Source organism: Equus przewalskii, chromosome 12 (assembly GCF_037783145.1).
Source record: "Equus przewalskii isolate Varuska chromosome 12, EquPr2, whole genome shotgun sequence".
NCBI classification, from domain to species: domain Eukaryota; kingdom Metazoa; phylum Chordata; class Mammalia; order Perissodactyla; family Equidae; genus Equus; species Equus przewalskii.
In genome coordinates, this window is record NC_091842.1 from 32959437 (window position 1) to 32985891 (window position 26455).

General features: G+C 44.7%; 2 protein-coding genes and 1 long non-coding RNA gene across 7 annotated transcripts in view; 2 read left to right on the forward strand and 1 right to left on the reverse strand.

Moving 5' to 3' along the window:
• The window catches only part of ZC3H7A (zinc finger CCCH-type containing 7A), a 33488-nt gene extending 13874 nt beyond the window's left edge, over positions 1 to 19614 (forward strand). For all 3 annotated transcript variants that reach the window (XM_070566728.1, XM_070566729.1, XM_070566730.1), the window contains exons 5-23: positions 522 to 680; positions 910 to 990; positions 1083 to 1121; positions 1784 to 1817; positions 2299 to 2582; positions 3988 to 4192; positions 5280 to 5344; positions 5884 to 6070; positions 7091 to 7252; positions 7900 to 8096; positions 8374 to 8474; positions 9201 to 9382; positions 10059 to 10135; positions 10762 to 10895; positions 11303 to 11408; positions 13993 to 14101; positions 15623 to 15756; positions 17449 to 17612; positions 18696 to 19614. In XM_070566728.1, the coding sequence (XP_070422829.1) occupies positions 522 to 680; positions 910 to 990; positions 1083 to 1121; positions 1784 to 1817; positions 2299 to 2582; positions 3988 to 4192; positions 5280 to 5344; positions 5884 to 6070; positions 7091 to 7252; positions 7900 to 8096; positions 8374 to 8474; positions 9201 to 9382; positions 10059 to 10135; positions 10762 to 10895; positions 11303 to 11408; positions 13993 to 14101; positions 15623 to 15756; positions 17449 to 17612; positions 18696 to 18885 (2610 nt within the window). In that variant the 3' untranslated portion in view covers positions 18886 to 19614. The remainder of the gene's footprint in view (positions 1 to 521; positions 681 to 909; positions 991 to 1082; positions 1122 to 1783; positions 1818 to 2298; positions 2583 to 3987; positions 4193 to 5279; positions 5345 to 5883; positions 6071 to 7090; positions 7253 to 7899; positions 8097 to 8373; positions 8475 to 9200; positions 9383 to 10058; positions 10136 to 10761; positions 10896 to 11302; positions 11409 to 13992; positions 14102 to 15622; positions 15757 to 17448; positions 17613 to 18695) is intronic.
• Positions 19307 to 22777, reverse strand: LOC139074761 (uncharacterized). The gene is made up of 2 exons (XR_011524501.1): positions 22422 to 22777; positions 19307 to 21567 (listed from the first exon to the last, which is right to left on the reverse strand). It is a non-coding gene; the product is annotated as an uncharacterized lncRNA (long non-coding RNA).
• Positions 22778 to 22957: 180 nt separating this feature from the next.
• The window catches only part of TXNDC11 (thioredoxin domain containing 11), a 55222-nt gene continuing 51724 nt past the window's right edge, over positions 22958 to 26455 (forward strand). The window contains exon 1 of one of the 3 annotated variants that reach the window (XM_070566733.1): positions 22958 to 23325. In XM_070566733.1, coding sequence (XP_070422834.1) covers positions 23078 to 23325 — 248 coding nt within the window. In that variant the 5' untranslated portion in view covers positions 22958 to 23077. Of the gene's footprint in view, positions 23326 to 25762; positions 26101 to 26455 lie in introns of those variants that run through there. The other 2 variants (XM_070566732.1, XM_070566734.1) reach the window with 2 other exon arrangements.

Here is a 26455-nt window from a genome sequence, read left to right on the forward strand (position 1 = left end):
TTGTCATGTGCTTCTAATTTCCACTGTGGACCTCCAGTAGCATTTACCCATGCATTTTAGAAAGGTGACCTTGTTGTCTCCTAGGTCTTTGTTAAGGAGCATTCATTGATGACGTGTTTTCTATAGTGTATTCCTCATTGACTAGCTGTCAAATGGGAGTTCCGTTTCCGTTTGACACTTTAATGAGCTCCACAAAGCGGTAACTATGGCAAGGAGGACAGGAGCGTGACACCTGGAGACATCAGCTATGGCAGGAGAGTTTTATTTCTTGATCTGGGGCCTTTATGGCCAAATGTTAACATCGTCTGATCGGAGTGGTGGGGGCATGAGTACTCATGATTTTCTTTCTACTTTGGTGTATTTGAAATTTCATAACGAAAATAATTTTAAAAAGAAAACTAATACTGCTAACTTGGAGTTTAAAAGGAGGATAATAGACTGGGGTTTGCTTGCATTTGCGGGAAGGCACCATGCAAGAAATGAATTGTTTGGTTGCTAACTTTGTATTTTGTTCTTACCAGGGTTTCCACGATAAAGTTTTAGAAGATTGCGATACAGTCCTCAGTTTAAATGCCACTAACTGCAAAGCTCTGTATCGGAAGTCGAAGGCTCTGAGTGACTTAGGAAGATACAAAGAGGCTTATGACGCTGTGGCCAAGTGCTCCTTAGCCGTGCCTCAGGTGTGGGATTCCTATCTCAGTTCGTTTGTTTACATCCTAGCCATTTTATTGGTTCCATGTGGAGGAATGTTAAAGCGTTACATTTTCCAGCCATCAACCAGCCTCAGCTGGGACTAATTGCTCATGACGCAAGTGTCTTGACAGAATCCAAGTTGGAACATTTTTCCTATTCGTCTTCACATTTAGTAAATACAACCCTCCATTAATCATATATTCTCACTTTTTTCAGGATGAACATGTAATAAAACTAACTCAAGAACTAGCTCAGAAATTGGGATTCAAAATAAGAAAAGCATATGTTAGAGCCGAGGTAAGCCGAGTTCTCTCCATGAGGCATTTTCCTCTTGTTTTGTGATGTGGAGTCAGTTCTATTTTTAAGTTTGTGTCTGTTTTTGCTTTCAGCTCTCCTTAAAATCAGCTCCTGGAGATGGCGCTCCCAAGGTAAAGTTACTCCTCCTGTAAGAATCAGAATTTTTTAAAAAAGAAGAAGAAAATATAGAAGCATTAGCAGTTCTGCTTTTAATTTTTTTGGTTTGTCTCTATTTTGGAGACTTTTTTATTCCTGAAACATGTAATTGGCCAGAGCTTCCTCTCCTGTAAAAAGAAAGCAAATAACTCGAGGAGTATCTTCTCACCAGCATTTCCTGCAGTTCAGTGGGGCATTTTACAAGATGTAAGAGATGTGAGGTTTATTAGAAAGAGTGGCTCAGGGCCAGATACTAATTTGGGAAGTCATTGGTATAAACACAGTTCACAAGGTGTTTTTTTTTAAAGACAAGTCTTGGAGCTGTTAGGGTGCCGTTGTGAGATGGAGAGTGAGTGGTGGCTAGCCTAGTCCCTCCGGAACTCACATGCTCCTGAATGTCCTTTGGGAAGTCCTGGTCCACAAGAAATAAGTGGTGGGAGTAAGGATAGACCAGCACCGTGTAACACCACGTATTACAAAGGTTTCCATATTCCATTTATTTCTTGGATGTTATTAATTAGAAGGGAGTCACGTTTCTGTGAGGACCCGCCTTGCTCTCTTAGAGTGACTTTTACAGATTGCTTCATAGTTTAGAATCTTGAAAATACTATGATCCATTATTTGGTTTAATTTCTAGGCTTTGAACTGTTCTGTGGAAGATATTGAGCCAGGTATGTTTTCACGTGTCATCTTAATCTGAAAAGTGCCAACTTTAGACATTGCATACATTATAGTGTCGTCAGATAGGATTGCTATGTGGTTATTAGTATTAAAGCAAGAATAATTTCGAAGACCACCTTTGTGCTTCTGGATCTGCTGGCAAGTGATTGACAGTACTGAATGTCAGTAAGCAGTCATTGAACGCTCTTTATGACCCTCCCACTATCTAGTATCTGCTCAAAAGGGGTTCAGGCATTTTGAGAAAGAAGGAAAAGTTTTCACAAGTGAATATGTCAGTTCCTGGGTAAAACAGATTATTTTTAGAATTCCTTTTATCCTTTTATTTGAATTGCTTTTACTGTTATATGTATCTATTTTTATAATTGCTTTCATATTTTTACCTAGCTCTTCATTTTCTCTTTGTTGGCTATTGACACTAGTATCATGTAAGTGCACTGAAAATGAATGAATACGTTTCCGTCCGTGTTACAGATTTATTAACTCCAAGGCAAGAAGCAGTTCCTGTTGTTTCTATACCTGCATCCAGTTTTTCTCACCAAGTTGGAAGTGAGCTGGCCTCAGTTCCTATTATGTCCTTAAGTTCTATTTTGCCACTGCAAGTGGACGAGAGCTCTCTGCCATCTACAGTGTTGGCAAACGGAGGAAAGATCCCCTTCACTATGCCAGAAGCTTTTTTAGATGATGGAGATATGGTCCTTGGAGATGAAATAGATGACCTCCTTGATTCTGCACCTGAAACTAATGAAGCCGTTATGGTAAATTTCAGTGTTACTCTTTTCTTCTGAAGGCAGGCTTAATTTGTTTTAAATTGTAATATAACTTGCTAGCTATTTTCAGTATTGCCTATAAACTAAACTTTGAGTTATTTATGTTGAAAATTACCTTTGTCCTTCTCTGCTGGCAACTGGCTAATTTGGTCATCTTTGAAATAAGAAACATATTGTCTAGTAATTAGGCAATTTTTCTTCAAGTCATGTTGGGACCGTGTATTATGGAAAGGGTGAATTCAACATTCTGACGGAGAATAGCCCTGTGATGTTTAAGGAAAAGAAGTTTTGTGGACTAAAGACTTCTCACTCCTTAAGGATAATTCTCTAGTAACCATATACCGTAAAGCGCGGGTCAGCACACTATAGCCCACAGGCCAACTCTGGCCTGCCGCCTGTTTCCGTATGCCTGGCAAACCTAGAATGACGTTTACGTTTTTACATGGTTGGAAGAAGGAAAAGAGGAGAATGATATTTTATGACACGTGAAAATATTTTATGACACTGCAGTAACAGAATCGAGCAGTTGCAACAGAAACCATGTGACTTGCAAAGCCTGAAATATTTAATGTGTAGCCCTTTACAGAAAATGTTTACTGACCCCTGCCACAAAGTATATTAAAATAGCAGCAGCAGTAATAATCATATGATGGATGGTGATGAGGGGGAGATTCAGAGCTGGTTTCCAGGGTGGTGAAGTCGGTGGTGTGCTCATGGAGTTGACTGAGGGAAGGAGAATGTGTGAAAGGCAGGCAGACCGGGTTTGATCTTTCCGGCTCTGTGCTCTGGGGCAAGTTACTTCACCTCTCCGTCCCTCAGTTTCCTCATCTGTACCGTGGCGATCGCAGTAGGATATATCTCAGAGTTATAAGAATTAAATAGGTAGTGTATCACATAGGATGAGGCACATGGGAGCTCTCAGTAAACTGTTGCTTTGATTTGGGAGGGGAAGGTAGTCTTCTGTGCTTGTGAGACTGTAAGGTCACAGCTCCAGAAAGATGCTGCCAATCCTCCAGGCTTCTCCAGCTCCCTTCTCTTGAGCACCTTCCTTCTGCCCCAGCCCCCACACACATCCTCACAATTCCTCCTTAAAGAAGCCGGTTCTCATGAGCCTTGTGGTCAGTGAGGGTGGGGAGTCACAAGGAAGTTTGAAAATGAAACATGAATGTCACATTTGGATTACAACAATAATAGACATTGCGTCTTGATCCTTTTTAAAAACCGAGGTTGAGAAAAGAAACTCTGTAGCTTAGATCTCTCTACAGAGTCTTGATTTTGATTTCAACTTTGTGACAGAGCATAATTACCCAATGTAATCATTTGTTTTTATGTGCTGATGTTAAAACAGTTCAGGCAACTTGGAACTGAGTTTCAATCTTGTTTTCTTCTCTAGCCATCCGCTTTAGTGAGAGGACCCCTTCCGACAGCCAGTGTCGCCCCTAGCATACCCTTTTCGGCGTCTCTGTTGGGCACCTTGCCCATTGGTGCGAGGTATGCTCCGCCACCCTCCTTCTCAGAGCTGTATCCACCTTTGACTTCATCCTTAGAAGATTTCTGTTCTTCTTTAAATTCATTTTCGATGAGTGAATCCAAACGAGGTAAGAATCAAGCCGTTTATGTAAACAATTGCAGTTTCGTTGTCTAAAAAAGTCAATTTGTGTTTGACAATTATTTAACCAATTCTAGGTAGTTGGTCCTTGAATTATTTTCATTGTGGCTGGAAATAGAAAAACTAAACCTTCAGTTTTAAATTCAGCTGGACTTAACTGTGCCATTGTGGATATCAAGAAGCAGAGGCGTGAGATAGTCATGGATGTGGCACTGTTTTTTTTATCAGATGGTTTAAGCTGGGTGTCTGTTGTTTGGGGAGGTGAAATGACTTTCAATGTTCTCTCCAAGAAGTGTACCCATCTTAATGGGTCTTAATGACAGATTAGCTTTTTAAATTCTGAACTAGGCAAATATTTAGTTGAGACTAATTTAAGATCAGTGTTCAGAATGATAACAAGCAGAGCCATGTGTTTCAGGCTTCATTCGTTCAGCTCAGCGAACTATGCCTGAAGCCTGCGTTTTACAAGGGATTGCTGGGGTTTTGGTCTGACTCCTGTTTCTGTAATCCTAGGTTTAATATATTCTTTTCAACAATAATGATAAAAACCTTCATATTTTTCTGAGGCATAGTTACATGGTTAAAGGGACAAAAATCAAAATAATTGATTTAAAGATTGACAGCTGAAGTGACTCCAATTTACGGGAGACAGAAGAGCAGAGAGGAAATAATTGAGCGGTAGACTAAGAAAGAAAGTAGCTGAACCTCACTGATTTCCTTAATGTCATGGTGAGCTCCTGCTTCATATTTTCAAAAGAAGAGGCTCTTTTCCCATTTTGAATATGAACTATTCTTTAGTCATTTTTAGTAGTCCCACTTTGTAGGCCCTGCCTTAGCTTCTATCTTTGAAAATAGCTTTTTATTTAAATTTGTTCATCTAAGGGTTATTTATGCCCTTGGTTCCTAGAGGAACGGAAAGAGTCTGTAGTCCTCTGTGAGTGTCAGGAGTGAGCGAGAAAGCTCCCAGGAGCTGGGCTGGGAAGGCAGCGTGGGGGCCACGGTCAGCTACGAAGGCCTGGTGTTCTTGTTCCATGATTAGAGTGAAAAGGTCTGTTGAAGTCTTTTTATTATTTTAGATCTGTCCACCTCAACTTCTAGAGAGGGAACATCGCTTAACAGCAGTAACTCTGCCCTTTTACTTGTAAGTGCCACTTCCTCTTTTGTAAATACATCGCTTAAATTGAAAATAGGTCTTTTACTTAAGTAACGTAGTTATCTGAACGGACATGACGTTCTCCCTTGAATTTCGTGTGTGCCGGGGGAAATAGCGTTAAATAAGACTGCCGGGACGTCCAGTAGTGAATTCTCTGTTTAAGCCTGGCTCCGTCATAGCAGATTAATCGCCATAGCAGACAGCGTAAGAGGCTTTAGTGCAGGAGAAACACAGCCAGGAGACACGGCATCAGGGCGTGCGAAGGGTGTTTGCTGTTGGAGCAGAACAATCACCTATCACTTTAACGACTCCTGGAGGAGCCCAGAGTGTGGGGGAGGGGCCTCGAGACCCAAAGAGGAAGATGTAGGAAGAAGGAGTTTTTAAGTAGAAGCCCATTAAGGACAGAATAGGACCAACTTCAGTCGGTGAAGAATGTCTCATTTGTCAGATGAATTCGTTTCCTGCTCTGGCGATAGTGCAATACTTGTTGGCTGTCTTTTGTGTTTTTCTCCTTGTTCTTCTTGCAGATGAATGGACCAGGCAGTCTGTTTGCTCCTGAGAGTTTCTTGGGGATTTCAAGTCACCCTAGAAACGACTTTGGCAACTTCTTTGGAAGTGCAGTTTCCAAACCACCTTCATCAGTGACCCCCAGACACCCCCTTGAAGCAACCCACGAACTGAGACAAGCTTGCCAGATCTGTTTTGTAAAATCAGGTCAGGACCAAACAAAGGAGCAGACAGTGTTAAACTCATCAATAATGTGGGAGTTCTGGGGCCCGCCCGGTGGCGCAGCAGTTAGGTTCGCACGTTCTGCTTTGGCGGCCCAGGGTTCGCCAGTTTGGATCCCGGGTGTGGACATGGCACTGCTTGGCTCGCCATGCTGTGGCAGGCGTCCCACGTAGAAAGTAGAGGAAGATGGGCATGGATGTTAGCTCAGGGCCAGTCTTCCTCAGCAAAAAAAAAGAGGAGGATTGGCAGCAGTTAGCTCAGGGCTAATCTTCCTCAAAAAAAAAAAAAAGAAAAAATCTGGGAGTTCTTAGCAGTTTGTAAATATGTGTGGAAGACACCAGCTAGTGTGACTCTTCAGTCCCTACTTGAGTTCTTTCTCAAGAAGCAGCAGTGACTGATTTGGGCTCTTTGGAGTCTAATAGGATAAGTCTCTGCTCTCCTTTGATGTAATTTTGTTTATAGAATCATATGGCATAGAATATTTACCTGCTTTTGAAATCTTAAGGAAAGTTTCATGCAATTTGTCATGTTCTAAGTATATGTTTAAGAACGTGATCATTTTCAAATAGAGCACCCTAAGACCAGTGTATGATATTGTGTCTGAAAATTAAAGTACTTCCTCTGGGTTTGTTTCATATCTTTACTCCTAAGTCAAGTGATATAAACACAAGTTTTTCTAAACTGGACCCAAATTCATTTTTTTCTTAGTTGTCTATTTCACAATGTTCCTTACCTTTGGAAGCCATCAGAATTCCCATCCTAATAGCTAAATAAGGGCATGTTTGGGGAGGACTGATGTTGAATAGAACTGTGTGTTGTCTGACAAACAGCAGAAAAGGCAAAAATTCCTTCAGCAGCTTGTTTACATTTGGGGGTCATGAAAATGGGATTTTTCTGGGAATTTACTAATCCATATCCATCTGCTCACATCTGCCTGTAAATGTGCCTGTAAAGTGAAATGATGCCTTTTGTGCATATGAGCAATCCTTTTTTTGTCTTTTTCAGGCCCTAAGTTAATGGATTTCACTTACCACGCTAATCTAGATCATAAATGTAAGAAAGATATTTTAATTGGTAGAATAAAGAATGTTGAAGATAAATCATGGAAAAAAATACGTCCAAGACCAACAAAAACAAATTATGAAGGACCTTATTATATATGCAAAGGTATGTACCGTAATTACTTAATTGGTGTATGTTACGTAGTGGTAAATGATTTGCTGCATTTATTATAATGGTTCCAGTATTACTTTACTAAAAATATTTCGATAGGGTTAATAGCAAGTCCCTTGGATTGAGAGATTAGTATTTTTTATATTATTTTTACCTTTGTTTTTAACTTCTTATTTAGTGTATGTCTTATTGTTGTTTATGGAAACAGGGCTTTGCCCAGATTTTAAACAAAACTGTCCCAAACTTTAAGTTTTCTGACTTAGTCTAAACAGGGTCGGAACACTGAACTGAGGCTTTGAAAATATCGCTCGTTTAAGTTGCTTTTGAGAGAACTGAGTATTTTCATTTTCGTCAAGACCACCTCATCTGAACGAGCTTCGAATGTCCCGAGATGGTTTTTTAAACTTGGGTGGAGTCCATGGGAGTATCAAGGCTTTTCCCTGTCTGAATGAAAAATAATTTAGATTTGTGGTTGCAGTCTTTTTTAAAGAGTTAATACCATCCCTAAATAGTAAAATACATCCTTGTTTGAGGCTATCCATGAATCCTTATAAAAATTCAAATGATGCCCTAAATGGGCTTAATATTCATTGGCTTCGAAAAGCTCACGTTTTAAGTGTCTTAATTCCCTGCCTTCGTAGATGTGGCTGCTGAGGAGGAATGTAGGTATTCAGGCCACTGCACGTTTGCTTACTGCCAAGAAGAGATAGATGTCTGGACGCTGGAGCGGAAAGGGGCCTTCAGTCGAGAGGCCTTCTTTGGTGGCAATGGAAAGGTCCACCTCACCGTGTTCAAACTTCTCCAAGACCATCTGGGAGAATTCATGTTCCTCTGTGAGGTACTTTCTCCAAACCTTGTTCTCTGCTGTAAAATTGGTCATGATTTCTGACTTGCAAGCCCAGAAGTATGAAGTCCTTAGCACAGGGCCTGCCATATGATAAACATTCTCTCAGCAAGCGTAGCTACTACTTTTGTCCAAAAGAATAATAGGAAGACTTCATATTGACTATCGATTGGTATGAGTATGTAATGTATAAGTGTGTACGTTAGTGTGGTACAAAAGTGCTATTTTGTATTATGTTTTTGTGATAATTCTTCTTCTCTGTCTATTCCAGAAATGTTTTGATCATAAGCCTAGAATGATAAGTAAAAGAAATAAAGATAATTCTACTTCTTGTTCTCACCCGGTTACAAAGCATGAGTTTGAAGACAATAAGTATGTTGGTAGTTTCTAATTTTTATAGTGACAAAATAGATTCTTTTTTAGATTCAAATAAAACCAGGGTACTGTCTGCCCAGGCACCTCGCCTCCCCTTTTGTTGTTGTTTTGAAAGATGATGAGTATTATAAAATGTCTCTTAGTAGATTTTGCTGGGAATTAAAAAATGAACTATTAAATTGATATTTAATACAGAAAAGCATGATTTATGTATAGCTTCTCATGACATGGATTTAGGTATTTTGTGACTTACCATATAATTATCCTCCTTTCTCCCCAGTTAACCCAATAATTGCATACAGTGATTTACTTTTTCTAATAAAGATTTAAAATGGGGGTCGGCCCCGTGGCCGAGTGGTTAAGTTCATGTGCTCCACTTCGGCAGCCCAGGGTTTCCCTGGTTTGGATCCTGGGCGTGGACATGACACCACTCATCAGGCCACGCTGAGGCGGTGTCCACATAGCACAACCCGAAGGACCCACAACTAAAAATATGCAACTGTGTACCGGGGGTCTTTGGGCAGAAAAAGGAAAAGTAAAAATCCTTTAAAAAAAAAAAAAAAGAAGTGTGGATTAGGAATTGTAGGGAGTTTAAAGAAAAGAAGATTTAAAATGTATTTTCAGTCTAGTACTTGACATTTATATGTATACATATATATATTATTTTTTTCTGAAAAAGCTATGGCAGAACACTATTAATATGTTATTCCATTTTCCTCGTAGGTGCCTTGTCCACATTTTGCGAGAGACAACAGTAAAATACTCCAAAATACGTTCTTTTCATGGTCAGTGTCAGCTTGATTTATGTCGCCATGAGGTTCGATACGGCTGTTTGAGGGAAGATGAGTGTTTTTATGCGCATAGTCTCGTAGAGTTGAAGGTCTGGATACTGCAGAACGAAACAGGTAGGTTTGTGCACGGTTGAGAAATAGGTCCTCCAGTGCAGCTGGGGTTTGATGAGACAGTTCCGAGCCCTTCTCCATCAGCCTGCTGTGACGACACTGTTGATTTTAGCCCAAGCTTTTTTTTTTGTTTTTTTTTTGAGGAAGATTAGCCCTGAGCTTAACATCTACTGCCAATCCTCCTCTTTTTTTTTGCTGAGGAAGACTGGCCCTGAGCTAACATCCATGCCCATCTTCCTCTACTTTCTATGTGGGACGCCTGCCACAGCATGGCAAGCCAAGCGGTGCCATGTCCACACCTGGGATCCGAACCGGTGAACCCCGGGCCGCCAAAGCAGAACGTGCGCACTTAACTGCTGCGCCACCGGGCCGGCCCCACTGAGCTTTAAACTATGTATCCCTTTTCATTTTTAGAGTGGCCTCTTTTGAGTACGTTCTCGTGTAATTAATTGCCGATGCAAGTTCATGCATGTAGGATGGAATCGTGAGGAAGAAAGATTCCTCAGAGGCCACCGAGACCTGTACTTGTAAATATTTCATCTTGAAAAAGAGTAATGCGCTCATCCTTGGAGATAGATGACCCTGCCTGGGGATAATTGGGGAGGCGAGTCTGGCCGGGACCAGACTGGTGGAATGTTGTTACACGGAGAACCTACAGGGAGGCTTGTGCATTTCCCAGGTATCTCGCATGATGCTATCGCTCAAGAATCTAAACGGTATTGGCAGAATTTGGAAGGAAACGCTCCTGGAGCTCAGGTATCTTCTCTTGTGTCCTTTTTGCATTTGGCCTCCTTTCTCGAACGGCCTCGTGGATATTAGTTGTTGGCAGTGGCAGTTTACACTTACAGTCCAGTTACTTTCTTAAGGTTTATTGAGTCGAGTAATTTTTAAGGTGAAAACAAAATTCTGAATTTTAGTTGATCATCATCAAGAAACCCTAGGCCTCCCATGATATCCGCCAAGAGTGTAGGATACAGTTTTCTTATTCAGCTTAATTGACAAGACACTTGGGGTCTTGGGCTGTGGGATTCTTGCAGTAGGGGAGGTGGCTTGTGGTGGTTTTGCTTCCCACCTGGCAAAACGGCTTTATCCATGAACCACCTCCCCCTGCCCCCCCCCCCCCAAATTCCATTCCTCCCCGCCAAAGCTGGCTTTCATAAATGGAGGTTTGGTGCCTGTACTCTGCTCTTATCATATTCTCTTGCATTTGGGCAGAGAATTGGAGATTTAGCTATCAGATCATGATATAACAGTCAAATCATCATACTGGGCAAAAACAGAAGTTGTATGCTATGATGAAAAAAAGGCATGGCGATTCAGTATTTTGTTCTCAGAAAACTGGTTTTCTGTTAAAATTTAAACTGATCTTTTAATTGTTGAAGGTACTTGGCAGTCAAATAATGCCTGGATCTCTTAATATGAAGATAAAATTTGTGTGTGCTCAGTGTCTGAGAAATGGTCAAGTCATCGAGCCGGACAAAAACAGAAAATATTGCAGTGCAAAAGCAAGACATTCGTAAGTGGTGTGTGTGTGAAAACAATGCCGACTTCATAATTATCTGCTTCATTGGTGTGAAATCATATATATGAGGAAAAAGATTAAGACTGGAGAGAGCAGAGGAAAGTAAATAATTTAGGAGTAATTACAAAGCGTAAAGGAAGACATGTTTAGGATTTAGTAGCTAAGAATTCAGCAAAATTCAATAGTGTTTTTTCTGTATTTTATCAATTCTTTGTTTAGGATTTGTAGGGAATGTTTATTTACAAAGATCAACAGGAAGTGAAATGACAGAATCATGAGGCGTTTCTTTAGAAGGGTTGAGAACAAAACCTCTGGTCCTTGGGTACAAGCTTTGTACCTGTCCCTTTGTATGATGCCTTTGCCCGTGTGTCTTTGTTTTTTCTGAACTCCATTTTCCTTAGGTGGACCAAAGATCGTCGTGCGATGAGAGTGATGTCTATTGAACGTAAGAAGTGGATGAACATCCGTCCTCTCCCCACAAAGAAACAAATGCCTTTACAGTTTGATGTACATACGTAATTTTTAAGCCACTTTTCTTTATTAGGCATTTCGAATCCTTAGAAAGTAGTCGTAACTCAGATTGAAACTGGAGTCCTTGAGTAATGCTCATGTAATGAAATTTAAATGATCCTCTCTTGTTTTCCTTCCCTTTAGTATGTGCGTGTGGCTCTGTGACAGTTTGCAGATAGGTTGGAATTTTACGAGTTGCTTGGAAAGAGTAAACACATTATCAAGAAGTAGAGGGTGGAGAAACAGTTATGGGCGTGATTTAACTTATTTTTCAGGTGAATTACTTTGGGGAAGGAATGGAAGAGACTTTCATTTAAGTTTGATTCCTCAGCTTTGATTCCAAGCCTAGGGCCTTCCGTGTTATGACGCGTGCTATGCTGAGTTGTTTCTGTCATGCCTGTCTCTTTCACTGAAGCGTGGATGCCAGCTGAAACATACCCAACTTTATAGGACCTTCTAAAAGTAACCCAGAGGAAGAATGTTCAGTGTTAGAGGAAGATGTTCCTCGAAACCCTTAGAATGAAAATACTAGACCAACGTAGAGTTAGGATCGCATCTCACTCCTGTGGCGGCACGTTTCCTCTTGGTCCCCCCCGGTGCCCTCCGGGGTCTTGAAGGTGACTGTCTGAGCAAACTCCCCAGGCTGGCCCGGGACTTTCCTCTTCGCCAGGGAGAGGACCTAGAGAGTCTGCAGATTTCACCGAGTGAGTTAATGGACAGGGTCCCTCCGGGTGGAGACAGGTAGTAACCTCTCTGCCCCGGGCGGAGGAGGACGAAATAGAGAGAGAATTTCCTGCCCAGAGAAGCAGTACAGAGGGATTGCAGTGGCGCCCCGTAAAGGAGGCCTCCCTCCCTGAATTGCCAGAAAGAGTTGAGGAAGAGGCGGATTGCCTTCCCGTCACCCAGAGCACTTTGCAGTTTTGTAAAACGTACGCAGGTGACAAGGTCAGTCTTTGAAGGAGGTGGCGTGCTCATGTGTCACCCACAGTGCTTTAGGCTCATAGATGTGGGTGAGTTACTCAGTGGGGCCTGCAGGAGGAAGAAGGTTTATCGGAACCATTGATACCTTGTGCTTTAAAAGATAATGGAGATTATGGGGTATTCCTCAATATTTTGTTAAAACGAAGACGACTGAGAACATTCTAGTTCGTGAGGCAGCTGCCTAGGGACTGCCGTCTCGAATGTGGTGTACTGCGTACAATGTTACAGTAGCTTATTTCTTCTTTTTTTCCTGCTATACTAGGTATTGCTAAGGGATCCTTTTTCTAAAAGAAGAAATAAAACTGTGTGTGTGTATGTGTGTAGACAATGTATGAGGTGGAAAGAGAGTGGGCTTCAGAGGGTCCTGATTGAGTTCCTGAGCCCCAGTTTGCTTGTCTGTAAATGGGAGTAATTCCGTCCGAGGGAAGATTACATGAGATGGTGTTTTGTAAAAACCCAGCACGGTAGCCGGCCTTCTCGATCTTCTCTTCTCCCTGCTCCTTCCCACTGAGCTTTGAAAGACTATAGTAAATGTTTCCCTGGTAATGTGTGATAAGTACTTCTTAGGGTCTCACTGGGAAAAGGACATAATCAAGTCAGTCACAAGAATGTTTTCTCGACTCCTGACTTTATGCGGAAGATTGTGAGGGTGGGGTCACTGGGAGGAGGTGGACAGTGTTCACGGCTGCCTGCTGTTAGATTTTTAGCAAAAACTGATGCTCAGCATCTAATATTATGTGAACTAAGTAATATATAGGGCCAGCTCCTGTTGAAACACAAGTGAAGTAAGATAAGCTAACAGTTAACTGTGCTAAGATTTATGCTCTATGAAGACAAGTAGCTTGATGATATTTAAGAATGGGCTCTCAGTGATGGAGATTTTCTTAGTTCTTCATAGTCACAGTTCTTAGGGAAGTCTGTGTTCTGATTGCTGTCACTTTATTTTCTTACCAGTACCACTGTATTTACCATGTAAAATAAAAGTGCAAAGAAGAGGTATTATTCGAATGCTCTGTAACTGGCTGGCTGGTTAGGGTGATACTTGTTTTCAGACAATGCGTATCTAGTAACTTGCGGCTGAGGTTAGCTGCCAGTACGGGTTATAAGTCAGCGAAATGTCGAGATGTTTTTTCTGACACTGTTTAGTACCTGTGGCGTCATGTGCAGTTTCTTTACTCCTTCCCCAGTGCTGACGAGGAGGCGTCCGGGGTGTAGGGCAGGGCAGAGCAGGGCCTGAGAGGCTGAGGGAGCCAGATTAGCATTGCGGAGATCAAACGTTCTGCTCTGTTCAAAGCAGATACTCTGAATAAGTGAGTTTGTAGAGACTTCTTGTAAGAAAATGTTTCATATTCCAGTTCCATACCTTCTTTCTTTTGGAAATTTCCTGTGGAAAAATTTTGAGACAGAAAGCTTATATTAATACCATCTCATGTATTTTGGGCTTATAGTCGTTTTGAATAGAACCAAATTAATCTTATTTTAAAATTATATCGCTCAGCAATAGCATGGATAATAATGTTTATTTTGCTTAAATGTGAAAACTAGGCAGTTTTACTAAGCGTACTCTGTCTTAAAGCGTATTCATATTTTTTTCATACAGCTGTGCAATCATATTGCTTCTGGGAAAAAGTGTCAGTATGTTGGAAACTGTTCCTTTGCTCATAGTCCTGAGGAGCGTGAAGTGTGGACTTACATGAAAGAGAATGGGAGTAAGTTGATGTTTACCTGTGGCCTTGACGTCCATGAAATCTGGCTTGCCTGAAAGTTCCTTTCCTCTCTGTAAATAGGCCAGCTCCCGTGAACACAGAAAGCAGTTTGCCTTCTGAACAATTGCACCGTTTTATCCGTGGAGCAGAACCTGACATCTGAGCTGTGTCTGCTTAGATACAGATGTCTAGGTCTGTGTCCCTTAACATCATAGATGTGTTCCCGGAAAATGGCCTGGGAAAGTTGGGTCCTTCTGTGACTGCTTCACTCGCTTCACCTGCTCCCCTTGTGGATAGTACCCCTGAGTCAGTTGGCTTAGAGCTGAAACCTTCTTCAAGGAGCCCCTCCTGGGAGAACAGGCCCAGATTCAAAGGCCTGAGGAGAGAATGTTTATCTTGGTCATGCTTCAAGTTTGCTGTGGGAGTCTTTGAGAGGCGTCTCAGGCAGCCTCTCACTTTTGATCAAAAAATGTTTGACTGCAAGGATCGTTGTTCTTTAATCTTAACTGATGGAAATTTACCCCCTGCTTGTGGTCTGCAGTCTCTAGATTAGAAGAACCAGTCGGATTGAAGCATGTCACCTGCTGTGTTTCAACCATGTGAAAATTCAGTGCCTTGTGGGATGGGACTCCTTCTCACTGTCATGCTTAGAATAAGGACATGCAGCACTGGGGATAAATTTGGCCACACACACGCCTCTCTCCCTGGGGACATTTGGCAATGTCTGGAGACATTTTATTGTCATGACTTGCAGGGATGTGCTCCTGGCATCTATTGGGTAGAGGCCAGGGATGCTGTTAAACATCCTACAGTGCACAGGACAGCCCTGCACAGCAAAGAATTATCTGGCTCAGAGTGTCGGCAGTGCTGAGGTTGAGAAGCCTCGACTGTAGCCCTTGACAGTACTGTGGAAGACACTTGTTCTCACCATGGGGAGAGCTTACGGCCGCTGTCCAGGACCTGATCACAGTTGTGTTGTAAATTGCACCCCAGCCTGTCAGTCGTCCTCTGGGAGGGAGCGTGGCTTGACGGATGGACTCCCATCAGGGTCAGAATCTCATTCCCAGTAGTGTGTGTTTCTCATCTTTCTCAGTAAAGAGCGAGGAGCGTATCAGCTCCAGGCCCCCCGAGCCGTGGTAGTAGCCTCGTGTGGTTATGACAGTGATGACGAGTGTTAAACGCGGGACAACATGAAGCCTGCCGAGGCTTGCCTTTTAGCAGTACGCTTAAATGGTTCTGAGCATTACACACCCCCAAGTGTCTTGCAAGTGCAGGGAGGAGTTAATCAATCTTGAAAACTATTGTTTGCGGTCTGACAGTCCTGACTTTGCCGCTTGCCCGTGAGCGTTTACCTGCTGCGTGGCCCTGGACCATCTCCATGTCTAATGGAATCAGTTCCATTCAGCCCTCTCACTTTTCTTTTGAAAATCTACTTCCGCTGTTAGAAAAAGTGTGCATGATCTTGCCTGTATCAAAGTGGTCTATTTAAATCTTTGCTGCTGAAAGTGATTCATTTTTCTTTAGTACAAGATATGGAGCAGTTTTATGAACTCTGGCTCAAGAGTCAAAAAAATGAAAAAAGTGATGATGTAGCTAGTCAGTCAAACAAGGAAAACGGAAAACAGATTCACATGCCGACAGATTACGCCGAGGTCACCGTGAGTACTGTTGACTGCGGCCTCTCCTTTCCTTCCGAGCCGCTGCTGGAGCCTGTCTCTCCTTTCCCTCTTTCTCCGGAACCTGGTTCCCTCCCTCATGCCCCCCTCCCCCTGTATCTTCATCTTCTCTCTCCACTGGGTCCCTGCCATTAGCTTAAGTCTCCTCATTCTAAAAAATCCTTTCTTTGATCCTTTTTCTGACTTTGGAGCCAGAGAATTGTGAGTGTAGGTCCTGGTTCCTCTCCTTACCAGCCTGTGACCCTGGGCAGATTATTGAACGTCTCCGAGTGGCGATGTGACGGGAAGTGAAGTATACTGAGTCTGTGACACTTATCCCAGTGCCGGGCCACAGGAGGTGCCCAGGACGTCCTCCTTTCTCTCCTGACCGGCCCGCGCTCTGGCCTCTGTGTCCAGGGTTCTATGTGGACGTTAAGTCACCTGTGGCCTTTTACTGTTTTTGTTGTCTTTTAAATTTTTCAAAAAAGTAAAGAGGATAATATAATGAATATCTTGAGCCCTCTGTCCCAGGTGAACTGATGTTAACGGTTGTTTTTGCTTTTGTAAAATAAATAAAATGTTGCAGATAAAGTTGGCACCCCATTTGTCCCCCTTCCCAGAGGGACCAGATCCAGTGTGTGTTTTTCCAGGCCATGTTTACCCATCTTTGGCATATTTATTCTTAATCTCCAATTCTGCCTGGCATGTTTTTTTAAAATGACATAGGCACATGTGTCCACTATGCTGCTGCTCGTTTCTCATTTTGTTTTTTGGCACCTCTCCATGTTGATGCATTCGGGTCCAGGTCACGTCCATGGCCTGGCCTTGCCCCATTTCTCTACTCGTGACCGGCCCTGGGAACTCCTCCCTCTCTGCTGAAGCTCCATGCAGGTTCCCTTGCCACATTTTCTTACGGGCTCCTCTGGTTCCCGGAGCAGGGTCACCAGAATTGCTGGGTCATGAGATTTACCTGGGGTGTTTAATAAGCCAGACTCTTCATCTGCACCCCAGACATACTGAGTCTGAGTCTCAGGGGCAGTCTCCAGCTATCTGTTCTTATCCCGTGTTGCAGAGGATTCTGACCCAAGGCATTTGGGAAATGCTACTACACTGGGAGCTTGCGTCTGTGGCCACGCTTACACCCCCATACCCGAGCTCCTTCTGGGCAGGTGTGGGCCCCGGGCAGTGTCCTCCCAGCATGTGTACTTCCCTGGCGCCTGGCCAAAGGCCTGGCCCACAGTGGCAACTCAGGTCCTGTGTCCTGAAGGGAGTTGCTGCCTGTCCCTCTGCAGTTGGCGAGCCCTGGGCTTCCCCATCCTCTCTGCTTTTCCTCGTGGGGTTCCTCCTTCCCACAATCCTTGTGTGAGCCTGCCCCTTGTCCTTCCCACAGACGTCCTTTTTGCACACCAGTTCTGACCACCTGCTTGCCCAGGACGTCCTGGACACCTGCTCGGATCCTTGGCCCCTGCTCTCTGCTTCCAGTGTTCTGGCACGCCTCCCAGTGTTGGGGTCCTTTCCTTGGTCCCAGTTCTGACTGAGTTTTATATTCTTGCCTGACTCCCCACCTACACGGGCTCCCGAGAATACGGTCTGGGGCGAGTGGTTTCTAGTCCCCCTGGTGCCCTGAACAGCGTGTGACACCTCGAGGGACACAGCCAGCACCCACTGACGGACGCGTGTCTCTGTGCACCTTAGGTGGACTTTCACTGCTGGATGTGTGGGAAGAACTGTAACAGCGAGAAGCAGTGGCAAGGCCACATCTCCTCGGAGAAGCACAAAGAGAAGGTTTTCCACACCGAAGACGACCAGTACTGCTGGCAGCACCGCTTTCCAACAGGATATTTTAGTATTTGTGATAGGTGCGTAGCTTTCCTAAACCTCCCCCTGAAAACTGCTGACCCCGTGTGACCCTCACGCTCGTTATGTCAGTAGACAGAGACCATCTGGGTGACAAAGTCTCGTAATACTGGAGGCTTCGATTTGGGCTCAAGGTTTTAGTTCCTTTTGAACATTTCTTCAGTCTCCTGTGGTTACATGAAAAGATTTCCCGGTCTGCCGACACTGGTGAGAAATGTCTGAAGGTAACTGAAGAGAGAAGCGTGTTCATTCAGATTTGCCCAAATGATCTGCGAGTTCTCAGTGGGGATCACCTCACCCTTCACCACGACCTTTCTCGTGGCAGATGCTCATCAGCTTTGACACTGCCTTTAAATTCAATTTCAAGTGTAAATTTGGAACTTACTCAGGTCAGAGGAGAATGTTAGTGTCACTCCTTTAAGTTTACTTAGAAAAGTTTTCAGTGAAAAACTAGATAATTTTGAATTGTTCTTCATTTTGTTAAATCACTGTTTATATTTAATTTCCATATTTAGACCCATATGATACTTAAAACCATTGAAGACATCTTTTGTTTTGTTTTTTGTTTTTAAAGATTGGCACCTGAGCTAACATCTGTTGTGAATCTTTTTTTTTCCTTCTCCCCAAAGCCCCCAGTACATAGTTGTACATTCTAGTTGTACGTTCTTCTGGCTCTGCTATGTGGGACACCACCTCAGCATGGCTTGTTGAGTGGTGCCATGTCCACACCCAGGATCCAAACCGGCAAAACCCTGGGCCGCCAAAGCCGAGCACATGAACTTAACCACTCGGCCACGGGGCCGGCCCCGAAGACGTCTTTTACTTAATGCCACTTCTGATTTCTTTCTACTGCAACAGGAAGGACTGTAGTCTTTTTTTCCCCATCAGTCAGCGTTTTTCATTAAATACATTTAAATAGTTGACGAATTTCTCTATTGTGGATGTCCAGACTGTAAAATATTCTTTTTTTTTTTTTTTAGGCCTAAGACTTTGAACTAAAAGTTTTATGCAAATCATAAAGCTAGTGAAGTGCAGATTTTTATGAACAACTTGTGGGTGTTCACCGAGCTGACTTGTCTTAACAGGTATATGAATGGTACCTGCACGGAAGGAAGCAGCTGTAAATTTGCACACGGAAATGCTGAACTTCACGAGTGGGAGGAAAGAAGAGATGCCCTAAAGATGAAGCTCAACAAAGCAAGAAAAGATCACTTAATTGCCCCAAACGATAATGACTTTGGAAAATATAGTTTTTTGTTTAAAGATTTAAACTAATATGCTGGCTTTTATGTATGTTACCTAATCAGAGCATTGACCAGAAAAATTGAAAGTGTTCTAAGGCACGTAGCAGAGGAGCTGCAGACTTTCTGCTTGTATTGGCGTCTATCGTCCCTCCTGAGCAGCAACCCACAGTAGGTAGGAAAACGGGCTGTTTGACGGGTCTGGCCATGCTCTCACAGCACCGTTGACATGAAGTGGCGAAGTGACCGCCACCCAGTTGCCATCTGTTGAACAGACTTTTGGATGAAGTGTGTTGGGTAAGAGGATAAGGTTATGTCTAGGACGACTCCTTGAGTTGGTCCTTCAGATAAGAACCATGATGATGAGAGAATAAACACTGTATTAGGATCAGAACACATGATGGATGAAATTCCTTACACATTTTAAGTGGAACGAATTTGTTTAATATAATAAAGTTTGCTACTTATCTGTACGTAGGTTGCTAAAAAGGATTTTCTTAACTCAGATTTTAAGCCAAATAACCATTTAACACTAGTATACGTTAAATGGGGTATTTTTCTGTATTTGTATGTTTCACTATAATAAGGGAACTGAGGATAATGTGCATTGAGAATATTTTGAAAAATAATCAGTTGACTCAAATTTTATTTCTTGGTCTTTTGCTGTTTAAATGATGATTTTGAAAGATTACACTTGTACTGTTGGTATTGTGTAGTGTATGGACCAATATTGCCTGTAATAAAGATTTTATATATAGATGTCTTTCATTTTCTCACGTGGTCCTTTCCCGACAAAGAATCGAGACCGGGTGCTAAATTCACAAGGTTTGGGGTTTTTTAAAAAACATTTGTATTTAAGCATTTAGTGGCAGAATGCAAATGAGAGGGCCACGAAAGCACCTTTTGTCTCTGTGCCGCTCCCTTCTGGATTTGGCTGAATAAGAGGCTTCTCTGAACAACCGACACGCTGACTCCTCTGGGAGCTCCTCTGCGCTTCACGCTGATGACTGGCCGAGGGGCGGTCAGCTGAGACGTGGGCTGTGGCCTCCACAGAGGCAGCCGTTTAGCACAACGCCCTTGGTAGAGCCACTTTGGTTGTTGAAAGACCACTGAAGACCTGGTCGGGAGGAGGAGAAAGTGGTAGAGGGGAGAGGAAAGGAAAAAAAAAAGAGGAAAATGCCAACCCTGTATTAATAGCTGAGGAAACAGTACTAATGGGTGTGTCTACTCGGACACGTTTGTCTCCACAGGGTGGTTTTTTTCAACAAATAAGAAATGGAGATACAATTCACATAACAAACTTTACTTTTTAAAGTGTGTACAATTCAGGGGCCGGCTCCATGGCTGAGTGGTTAAGTTCACACACTCTGCTGCAGCGGCCCAGGGTTTCGTGGGTTTGAATCCTGGGCGTGGACGTGGCATAGCTTATCAAACCACGCTGAGGCGGCATCCCACATGCCACAACCAGAAGGACCCACAAGTAAGAATATACAACTATGTACCAGGGGGCTTTGGGGAGAAAAAGGAAAAAAAAATCAAGTGTACACAATTCAGTGCTTTTTAGTATATTCAAAAATGTGCTAAATCACAATGAATTTGAGAATATTTTCTTTACCTAAACCTCCCCCCCCCACCCCAATCTGCCTACTCCCCCTGCCTCTCAAGCTGTAGACAACCACTGGTCTGCTTTCTGTATGGATTTGCTTGTTCTGGACATCTCATACAAGTGGAATCAAAATATGTGGCAATCTGTGGCCTTTTGAGACTGGCTTCTTTCACTTAGTATGTTTTCAAAATCCATCCATGTTGTAGCATGTATCAGTACTTCATTCCTTTTCATTGCCAAATAATACTCCGTTTTACCGATACACCACGTTTTGTTTATCCATTTCTCCGTTGATGGGCGTTTGGGTGGTTTCCCTTTTGGCTCTTCTCAATAGGAACACTCACATGCAAGTTTCGTTGGTTGCAACAAGCTCCCCCATCAGCCCGTGAGAGGCCGCAGGTGGATGCTTCCCCTGCCCAGCCCCCTGTGATGGAGGCGCCCCGGGCAGGCAGGCCAGTGCTGCAGGTCCTCGCCCCTCTCCATCACCCTGATCCTGAGGACTGTTTGCATCGAGTCCTCAATGTCTGTTTCCACTTAGTTCCAGGAACCCGCATCCAATGGGAAACTGAAGGAGAGCACATTCTCTGGGTAGTTGGTGCAGGTTTCAAACCCTCTTTAGTTGGCCTGGAGAGATTAGAATACAGGCTTCTTGTGAGTATTTGTTGCAAGCGATGAATGCCAATTTCCGGAAAGCCAATTCTGGGGTCTTCATACAAAGTCTCTAAGAAACAACCACCATTGGTCTAGAGTACTCAGGCTCAGGGCGTGGGCTTCGTTCCCACGTTACCCGCCATCCTGTACCTTGTTAGGCATGTCCCATTTTGTAAGTAAATGCTTGGAAGCTTTAGAAATTAAGGAGCATTATTTCTCTCTGGTTCTAAGAAAGGATTAATATCTGGGAGATATATATATAACCTTTCCCCTGCCCTCTACTCAAACTCCAACTTGGCCATAGTATAAAAAGTGGCCACGAAAGCTCAGGTACTGGTTGATGTGGGCAAGTTAGGGCTGACTTAGCCTTGAAGAGAAGTGCAGTCTGACTCGGGTGTATTCTGAAATGAACTGATCATTGTTTCAGAACATCCTGGTGCCAGCACAGCAGCCAGATGTCTAGAAAGAGAAGAGGAAAGGAACTAAGCTTTTATTAATCCGGGGTGGTTTCCTGGCCTGTAGGATACTGCCCTATATTGCCGCAAGGTATTGTGGGTCTCATGAGATAACCCACAGGAAGTAAAAGTACTTTGAACCTTATAAAGCCCTGTGCAAACGACAGGTGTCTTATGGAGGCGTAGGACAGATTCTGTCCTGGCAACCTACAGTGAATGGAGACGGGTGACTTTTGACCATATTTGTTTTCATTAGTAACATATCGTATAACTCAAATCTACGTAAAGAATTCAAGAGAACCAGAAATGGTAAATAAGGAAGTTAATATAAAAAAACCAAATATATTTTTTCTCTGCTTAACTTCTTTAAACCAGATTGTATAAAACAATGTAACACTTTATTATTGTTTGTAATATAATAGATTTTAAAAAAGTAATAGCACAAAAAAGGGAGGGAACAGAGCTATATTGGAGCAGTTTCTATATCTTACTGGAATTAAGTTAGTATAAATCCAAAGTAGAAATTCCGAAATTCTCAAAAAATGTATATCGTAATCCCTAGAGGAACCATGAAGAAGATAACTAGAAACAAAGTTTAAAATCATTAAAGGAATTAATGGTACACTAGAAAATATCCACTTAATACAAAAGGAACTAAAGAAGGAACAAAAAAGATGACAGAGAAAACAAATAGGAAAATGCAGGGTGTAAATGAGCTAGCAACATTCCGGGGCTCGGTGGTGGACACACTGAACGCTCCGTCCATCCACAAGGCAGCCACCGGTGGATGCATCTTCCATCCCTGGAAACCTGGCTCCAGGCTCACACAGCTGACCTGTGGCAGAGGTGGGGGCTCACCGTAGCTCTCAGCCTTGCTTCTCGTTTGTTCTGCACCCGGCATCACAGAGCCTCAGTTCCCCCGGTTTGATTCGCCTGGTTTCTAGTTCCTGACAGTGGAAGTCCCGTTTTGCTCCGCAGCCCCAGCAGCTGGGGAATTATGGACACTCCCTTCGCCCCAGCTGCACGTGTCCCTCTGTCTCACGGAAAACAATTCCTTCGTGTCACCCTCGAATCACATTTCATCCCTCACCGACCTGTCCTTTTTAATCACAAAAGTTATTTATAAAGGACTCCACATTTAGAGTCAGAGAAGACTGAGAGTCAGCAGCCCGTCACTGGAGCAGCTCCTGCGCCCCGCGCCCGCGCAGACTCCCTAGACGGTGGGCGTGGCCTGTGGGGGCGGGGGCGGGGCCGAGGGCGGGGCGGGGTCCGCGCAGGCTCGGTGGGCCGGAGGGCGGGGCCGCCGGCGCCGTCGGCGTCCGCGCAGGCTCCGTGGGCGCAGGGGGGCGGGGCCGGCCGCGCGGGGGCGGGGCCGCGGCGGCGGCGGGGCTGACGTGGAGGGTCCGGGTTAGCGGGCGCGTCACGCTGCGGGATTGGGGAACAGCGGGCCGGGCCGGGCCCTCGGGCCGAGGCGGCGGCGGCGGCGGTATAAAGCCGGCGACGGGGAGCATGTAATGTCGGAATGCGGAGGCCGCGGCGGCGGCAGCAGCGACGACGCCGAGGACGAGGGCGGCGGCGGCGGCGGCGGCGGCCCGGCGGGCTCCGGCTCCCTGAGCGCGGCCGCGGCCGGGGCGTCCTCGGCGGGCCGGCTCCGCCGCGGGCTGCGCGGCGCCTCGCTCATGGCGCGCCGGCGGCCCGAGCTGCTGTGCGGGGCCGTGGCGCTCGGCTGCGCGCTGCTGCTCGCCCTCAAGTTCACCTGCAGGTGAGCGGCCCGGGGCTCCCCGCCTGCGGCCAGGCCCGCCCTGTCCCCTCTCCCCGGCCGGCCGGCCACGTGCGGGCTTCGGGTGCCGCTCGGAGGTGGGCCGGGGTCCGGGCTGCCCATCCCCTGCCGGGGGGATCGGGGTGCACCTGTCGCGGCTGCCCGGGCGGTGCGACCCTCCCTGATCACCCGTTTCGTGGTCCTCCTGCCTCGAATGTGGGATTCAGAGCCCCAGACTCTGAACGATGATCTCTCGGCTCCTGCTATCCAGCCGAGCAGCGAAGATCCGTAACAGTCCCCGCTCTCCCTTCCCGCGGGTGGCACGGGCGGTCAGTAGGTAAACAAGCGGTTTTTTAAAAGGGCTTCGGTGAGTGCTATGCGGGGACGAGGAGCGAGGCGGGTGGGGCAGAAAGGCCTTCCTAAAGGAGGCGACATGGAAGCTCACGCAGGAAAGGGAGAGGACCAGCCCTGGGAAGATCTGGGGGAAGTGTGTCCAAGGTGGAGGGCACAGCGAGTGCAAAGGTCCTGAGGCTGGCTAAGCTGGGGTTTTTCCTGCAACCAGAAAGGCCTGGAGCATAGTGAGCAGGAAAAATGAGAGCTAATGTGCCTCTCTTTGGGAGAGCACACAAATGCAAAATTTGCTTTAAATTTCAGGAGTCCTTTATGGCCTCCTAAATCCCCAGTGTGTCTCCTGGGACTCCAATTGATAAGTCTCTGTTGCCACGGACAGGCATATTGGCCAAGAGGAAGATTGCAACTCGAAACATTTTCGTTGAGTATGTTAGGCGTGATACGTAGCCAGTGTTGTCAAGGACATGTCAAAGGATTCGAGATTTTAGTGGAAAGAGAACAAATTACAATAACTACCGTTGAGCATTTGTCATGTGCCGGATGCCATACTTCCAGCAGGGTTTCTCAGCACTGGCACTGTTGGGGGCTGTCCTGGTCGTTGTAGGATGTTTGGCAGCATCCCTGGCTTGTACCTACTGGATGCCAGTAGCACACACTTCGAGATGAGGCAATCAAAGATGTCTCTAGGCTGTGCTCACTGTCCCCTGGGGAACAAAATTGCCTGTTTGAGAACTGCAGCTTGCCTGAATGCATTTGTTCATTTAACACATAACTGAGAGCCTAGCACAAATCATTTAAATCTCAGTCCTGTAAAGTCTGGATCTGCTTTTATCCCTCCTAATTTACAGACGGAGGGGTTGAACTTTGGTCCTGTTACAAAACTTGCCCAGATCACACCCACCTGTTAAGTGATGGAGCTTGAATTTGCATCCTATAGTGTCAGGTTCTAGGCTCTTAATCTTGCTCTTTATCATGTGCTGCCCAAGGGAAATATACGAAGTGTTGTACAACGTAGACTATTGCAAGGTGGTATTTGGGTTCAAATTAGGAAGAGAGGTTTCCCCCCTCCAAGGGTGGGGAACTTACTTATATTAGTTTGTCTGTCCATCTATACAAATAATGCTTAGAGTTCATTCTGAGAGAACGTGACCTCGTAGATATGAAAGGCCTTCGAGATTTCGGGAAGAAGGAAGAGTGTCAATCCAGTTACTAGAGCCCGCAGCACAGGATCCCCACCTGCTTCAGGCGAGGAGTGAGCCAGTGAGCGGCTGCCTGCCTGTCCGGCTCCTTTCTGCGTCCCTGGCAAACTTGACAGTCTTTTAATAGACTCAGGTTGATTTTTTTTAGTCTTGCTTGATTGAATGGTGTCATGATACTATTTTATCGCTGTGCCACTGCCTCTAACGTTTCTGGTGCCCTGTTCTTATTTTACTTTTAAGATCTTCACGTTAATGAGCACAGAGGCTTAAGGGAGAGTAGGATTTTTTTTTTTTTTGTAATTTAATTTGTATTCATAGCTTCAGGCCTGAAATAAGTGACAGCCCACTTCAGTGTCTGTTGCTTACCTGGATTCAAACCAGAGAGTATAAGACAGGTTGATTTGGGGTTGAAACACAATAATTGTGCATGTCCGGGCATTTAATTTCTATCCTACCTGCCTTTCTGTGCATTGAAGCTCCATGCTTCAATGACTCCATCCTGATCACTTGCCTTTTACCCTGGTTTGGAGGGAAAAAGTTGTGTGTTTGTGGATCTATATATGTACGTGTATGTGTATTCATTTTGCCGTATTGCGTTTTGTAATTTCAAAGCTGCCTCAGAGCCTGTTCAGGAGGAGGGGTAGGGTCTGAATCTCGTGTAAAAATTGGGAGTTGCAGCAGGCCTGTCTTGTTTGCAGCCAGCTCTCACAGTTCTTTGTACCCGAGACTTCGACTTCAAAGCTGCAGGAAATCTTTGATCTAGCTATAGTTCCCCACAAACGGTTAGCAAATGTAAGAGTTAAATGGAAGCTTGGGAGTGTTTCTGGTGGAGCAGAGGCATGTGTTTCTCTTCCTGGGCTGCTGTTTGCTTCTGGGTAGGCCACGTGTTTGATCTGGCTGTTTACTTTAGGAGCTGCTCTGAACACGCAGAACAGCAGTGCCAAGCTGACGATCACCTTTCGGGGCTGTCACACACCTGTGTTTTCCCTCGGAGTCGTGCTTTGACGCTTCCCACGCAGGTTCAATAGTAGGAAAACAGCACCGCCAAAGCGCAGAATTTTGGAGCTTGTGAACGTGTGTCCCTTATTCCTTCCTCACCGCTGCATGGCTGCCTTCTTGTCCTTCAGGTCTCAGTTCCAAAGATACCCCTCTGACTGCCACCGCATCCGAGGAGCTTCCGTGTCCCCTGTCACCGCTGTTGAAGTCTCCACATCGCAGCAATCACTTTGTGCGTTTTTGTCGTCGTTGTTTACCTGTCTTCTTCCCCGAGACAGTAAGCCTTTGAGCATATCGTGCTCGCTGCCGTAGCCGCGGTCCCTATGGTTCGGTGCCTGAAACACGGTAACATTGGCTCAGTGGACATTTTTTGAATTAGTGTGTTAAGTGACTGAGTTTTTCAGGTATTGTAGGTATTTTACATAGACAAAGCTCCCTGAGTGAGGGATTAAAATGTTAGTTTGACTGAATAAATAGGAGATTTGTTCCAGCTTTTAATACCACTACTTTGTGATGTTAATGGCTTTTGGTTAAAGTAGGAAAGTGATATTTTTAAAACTGTCTTCTTAATTCTTGAAGCCAGCACC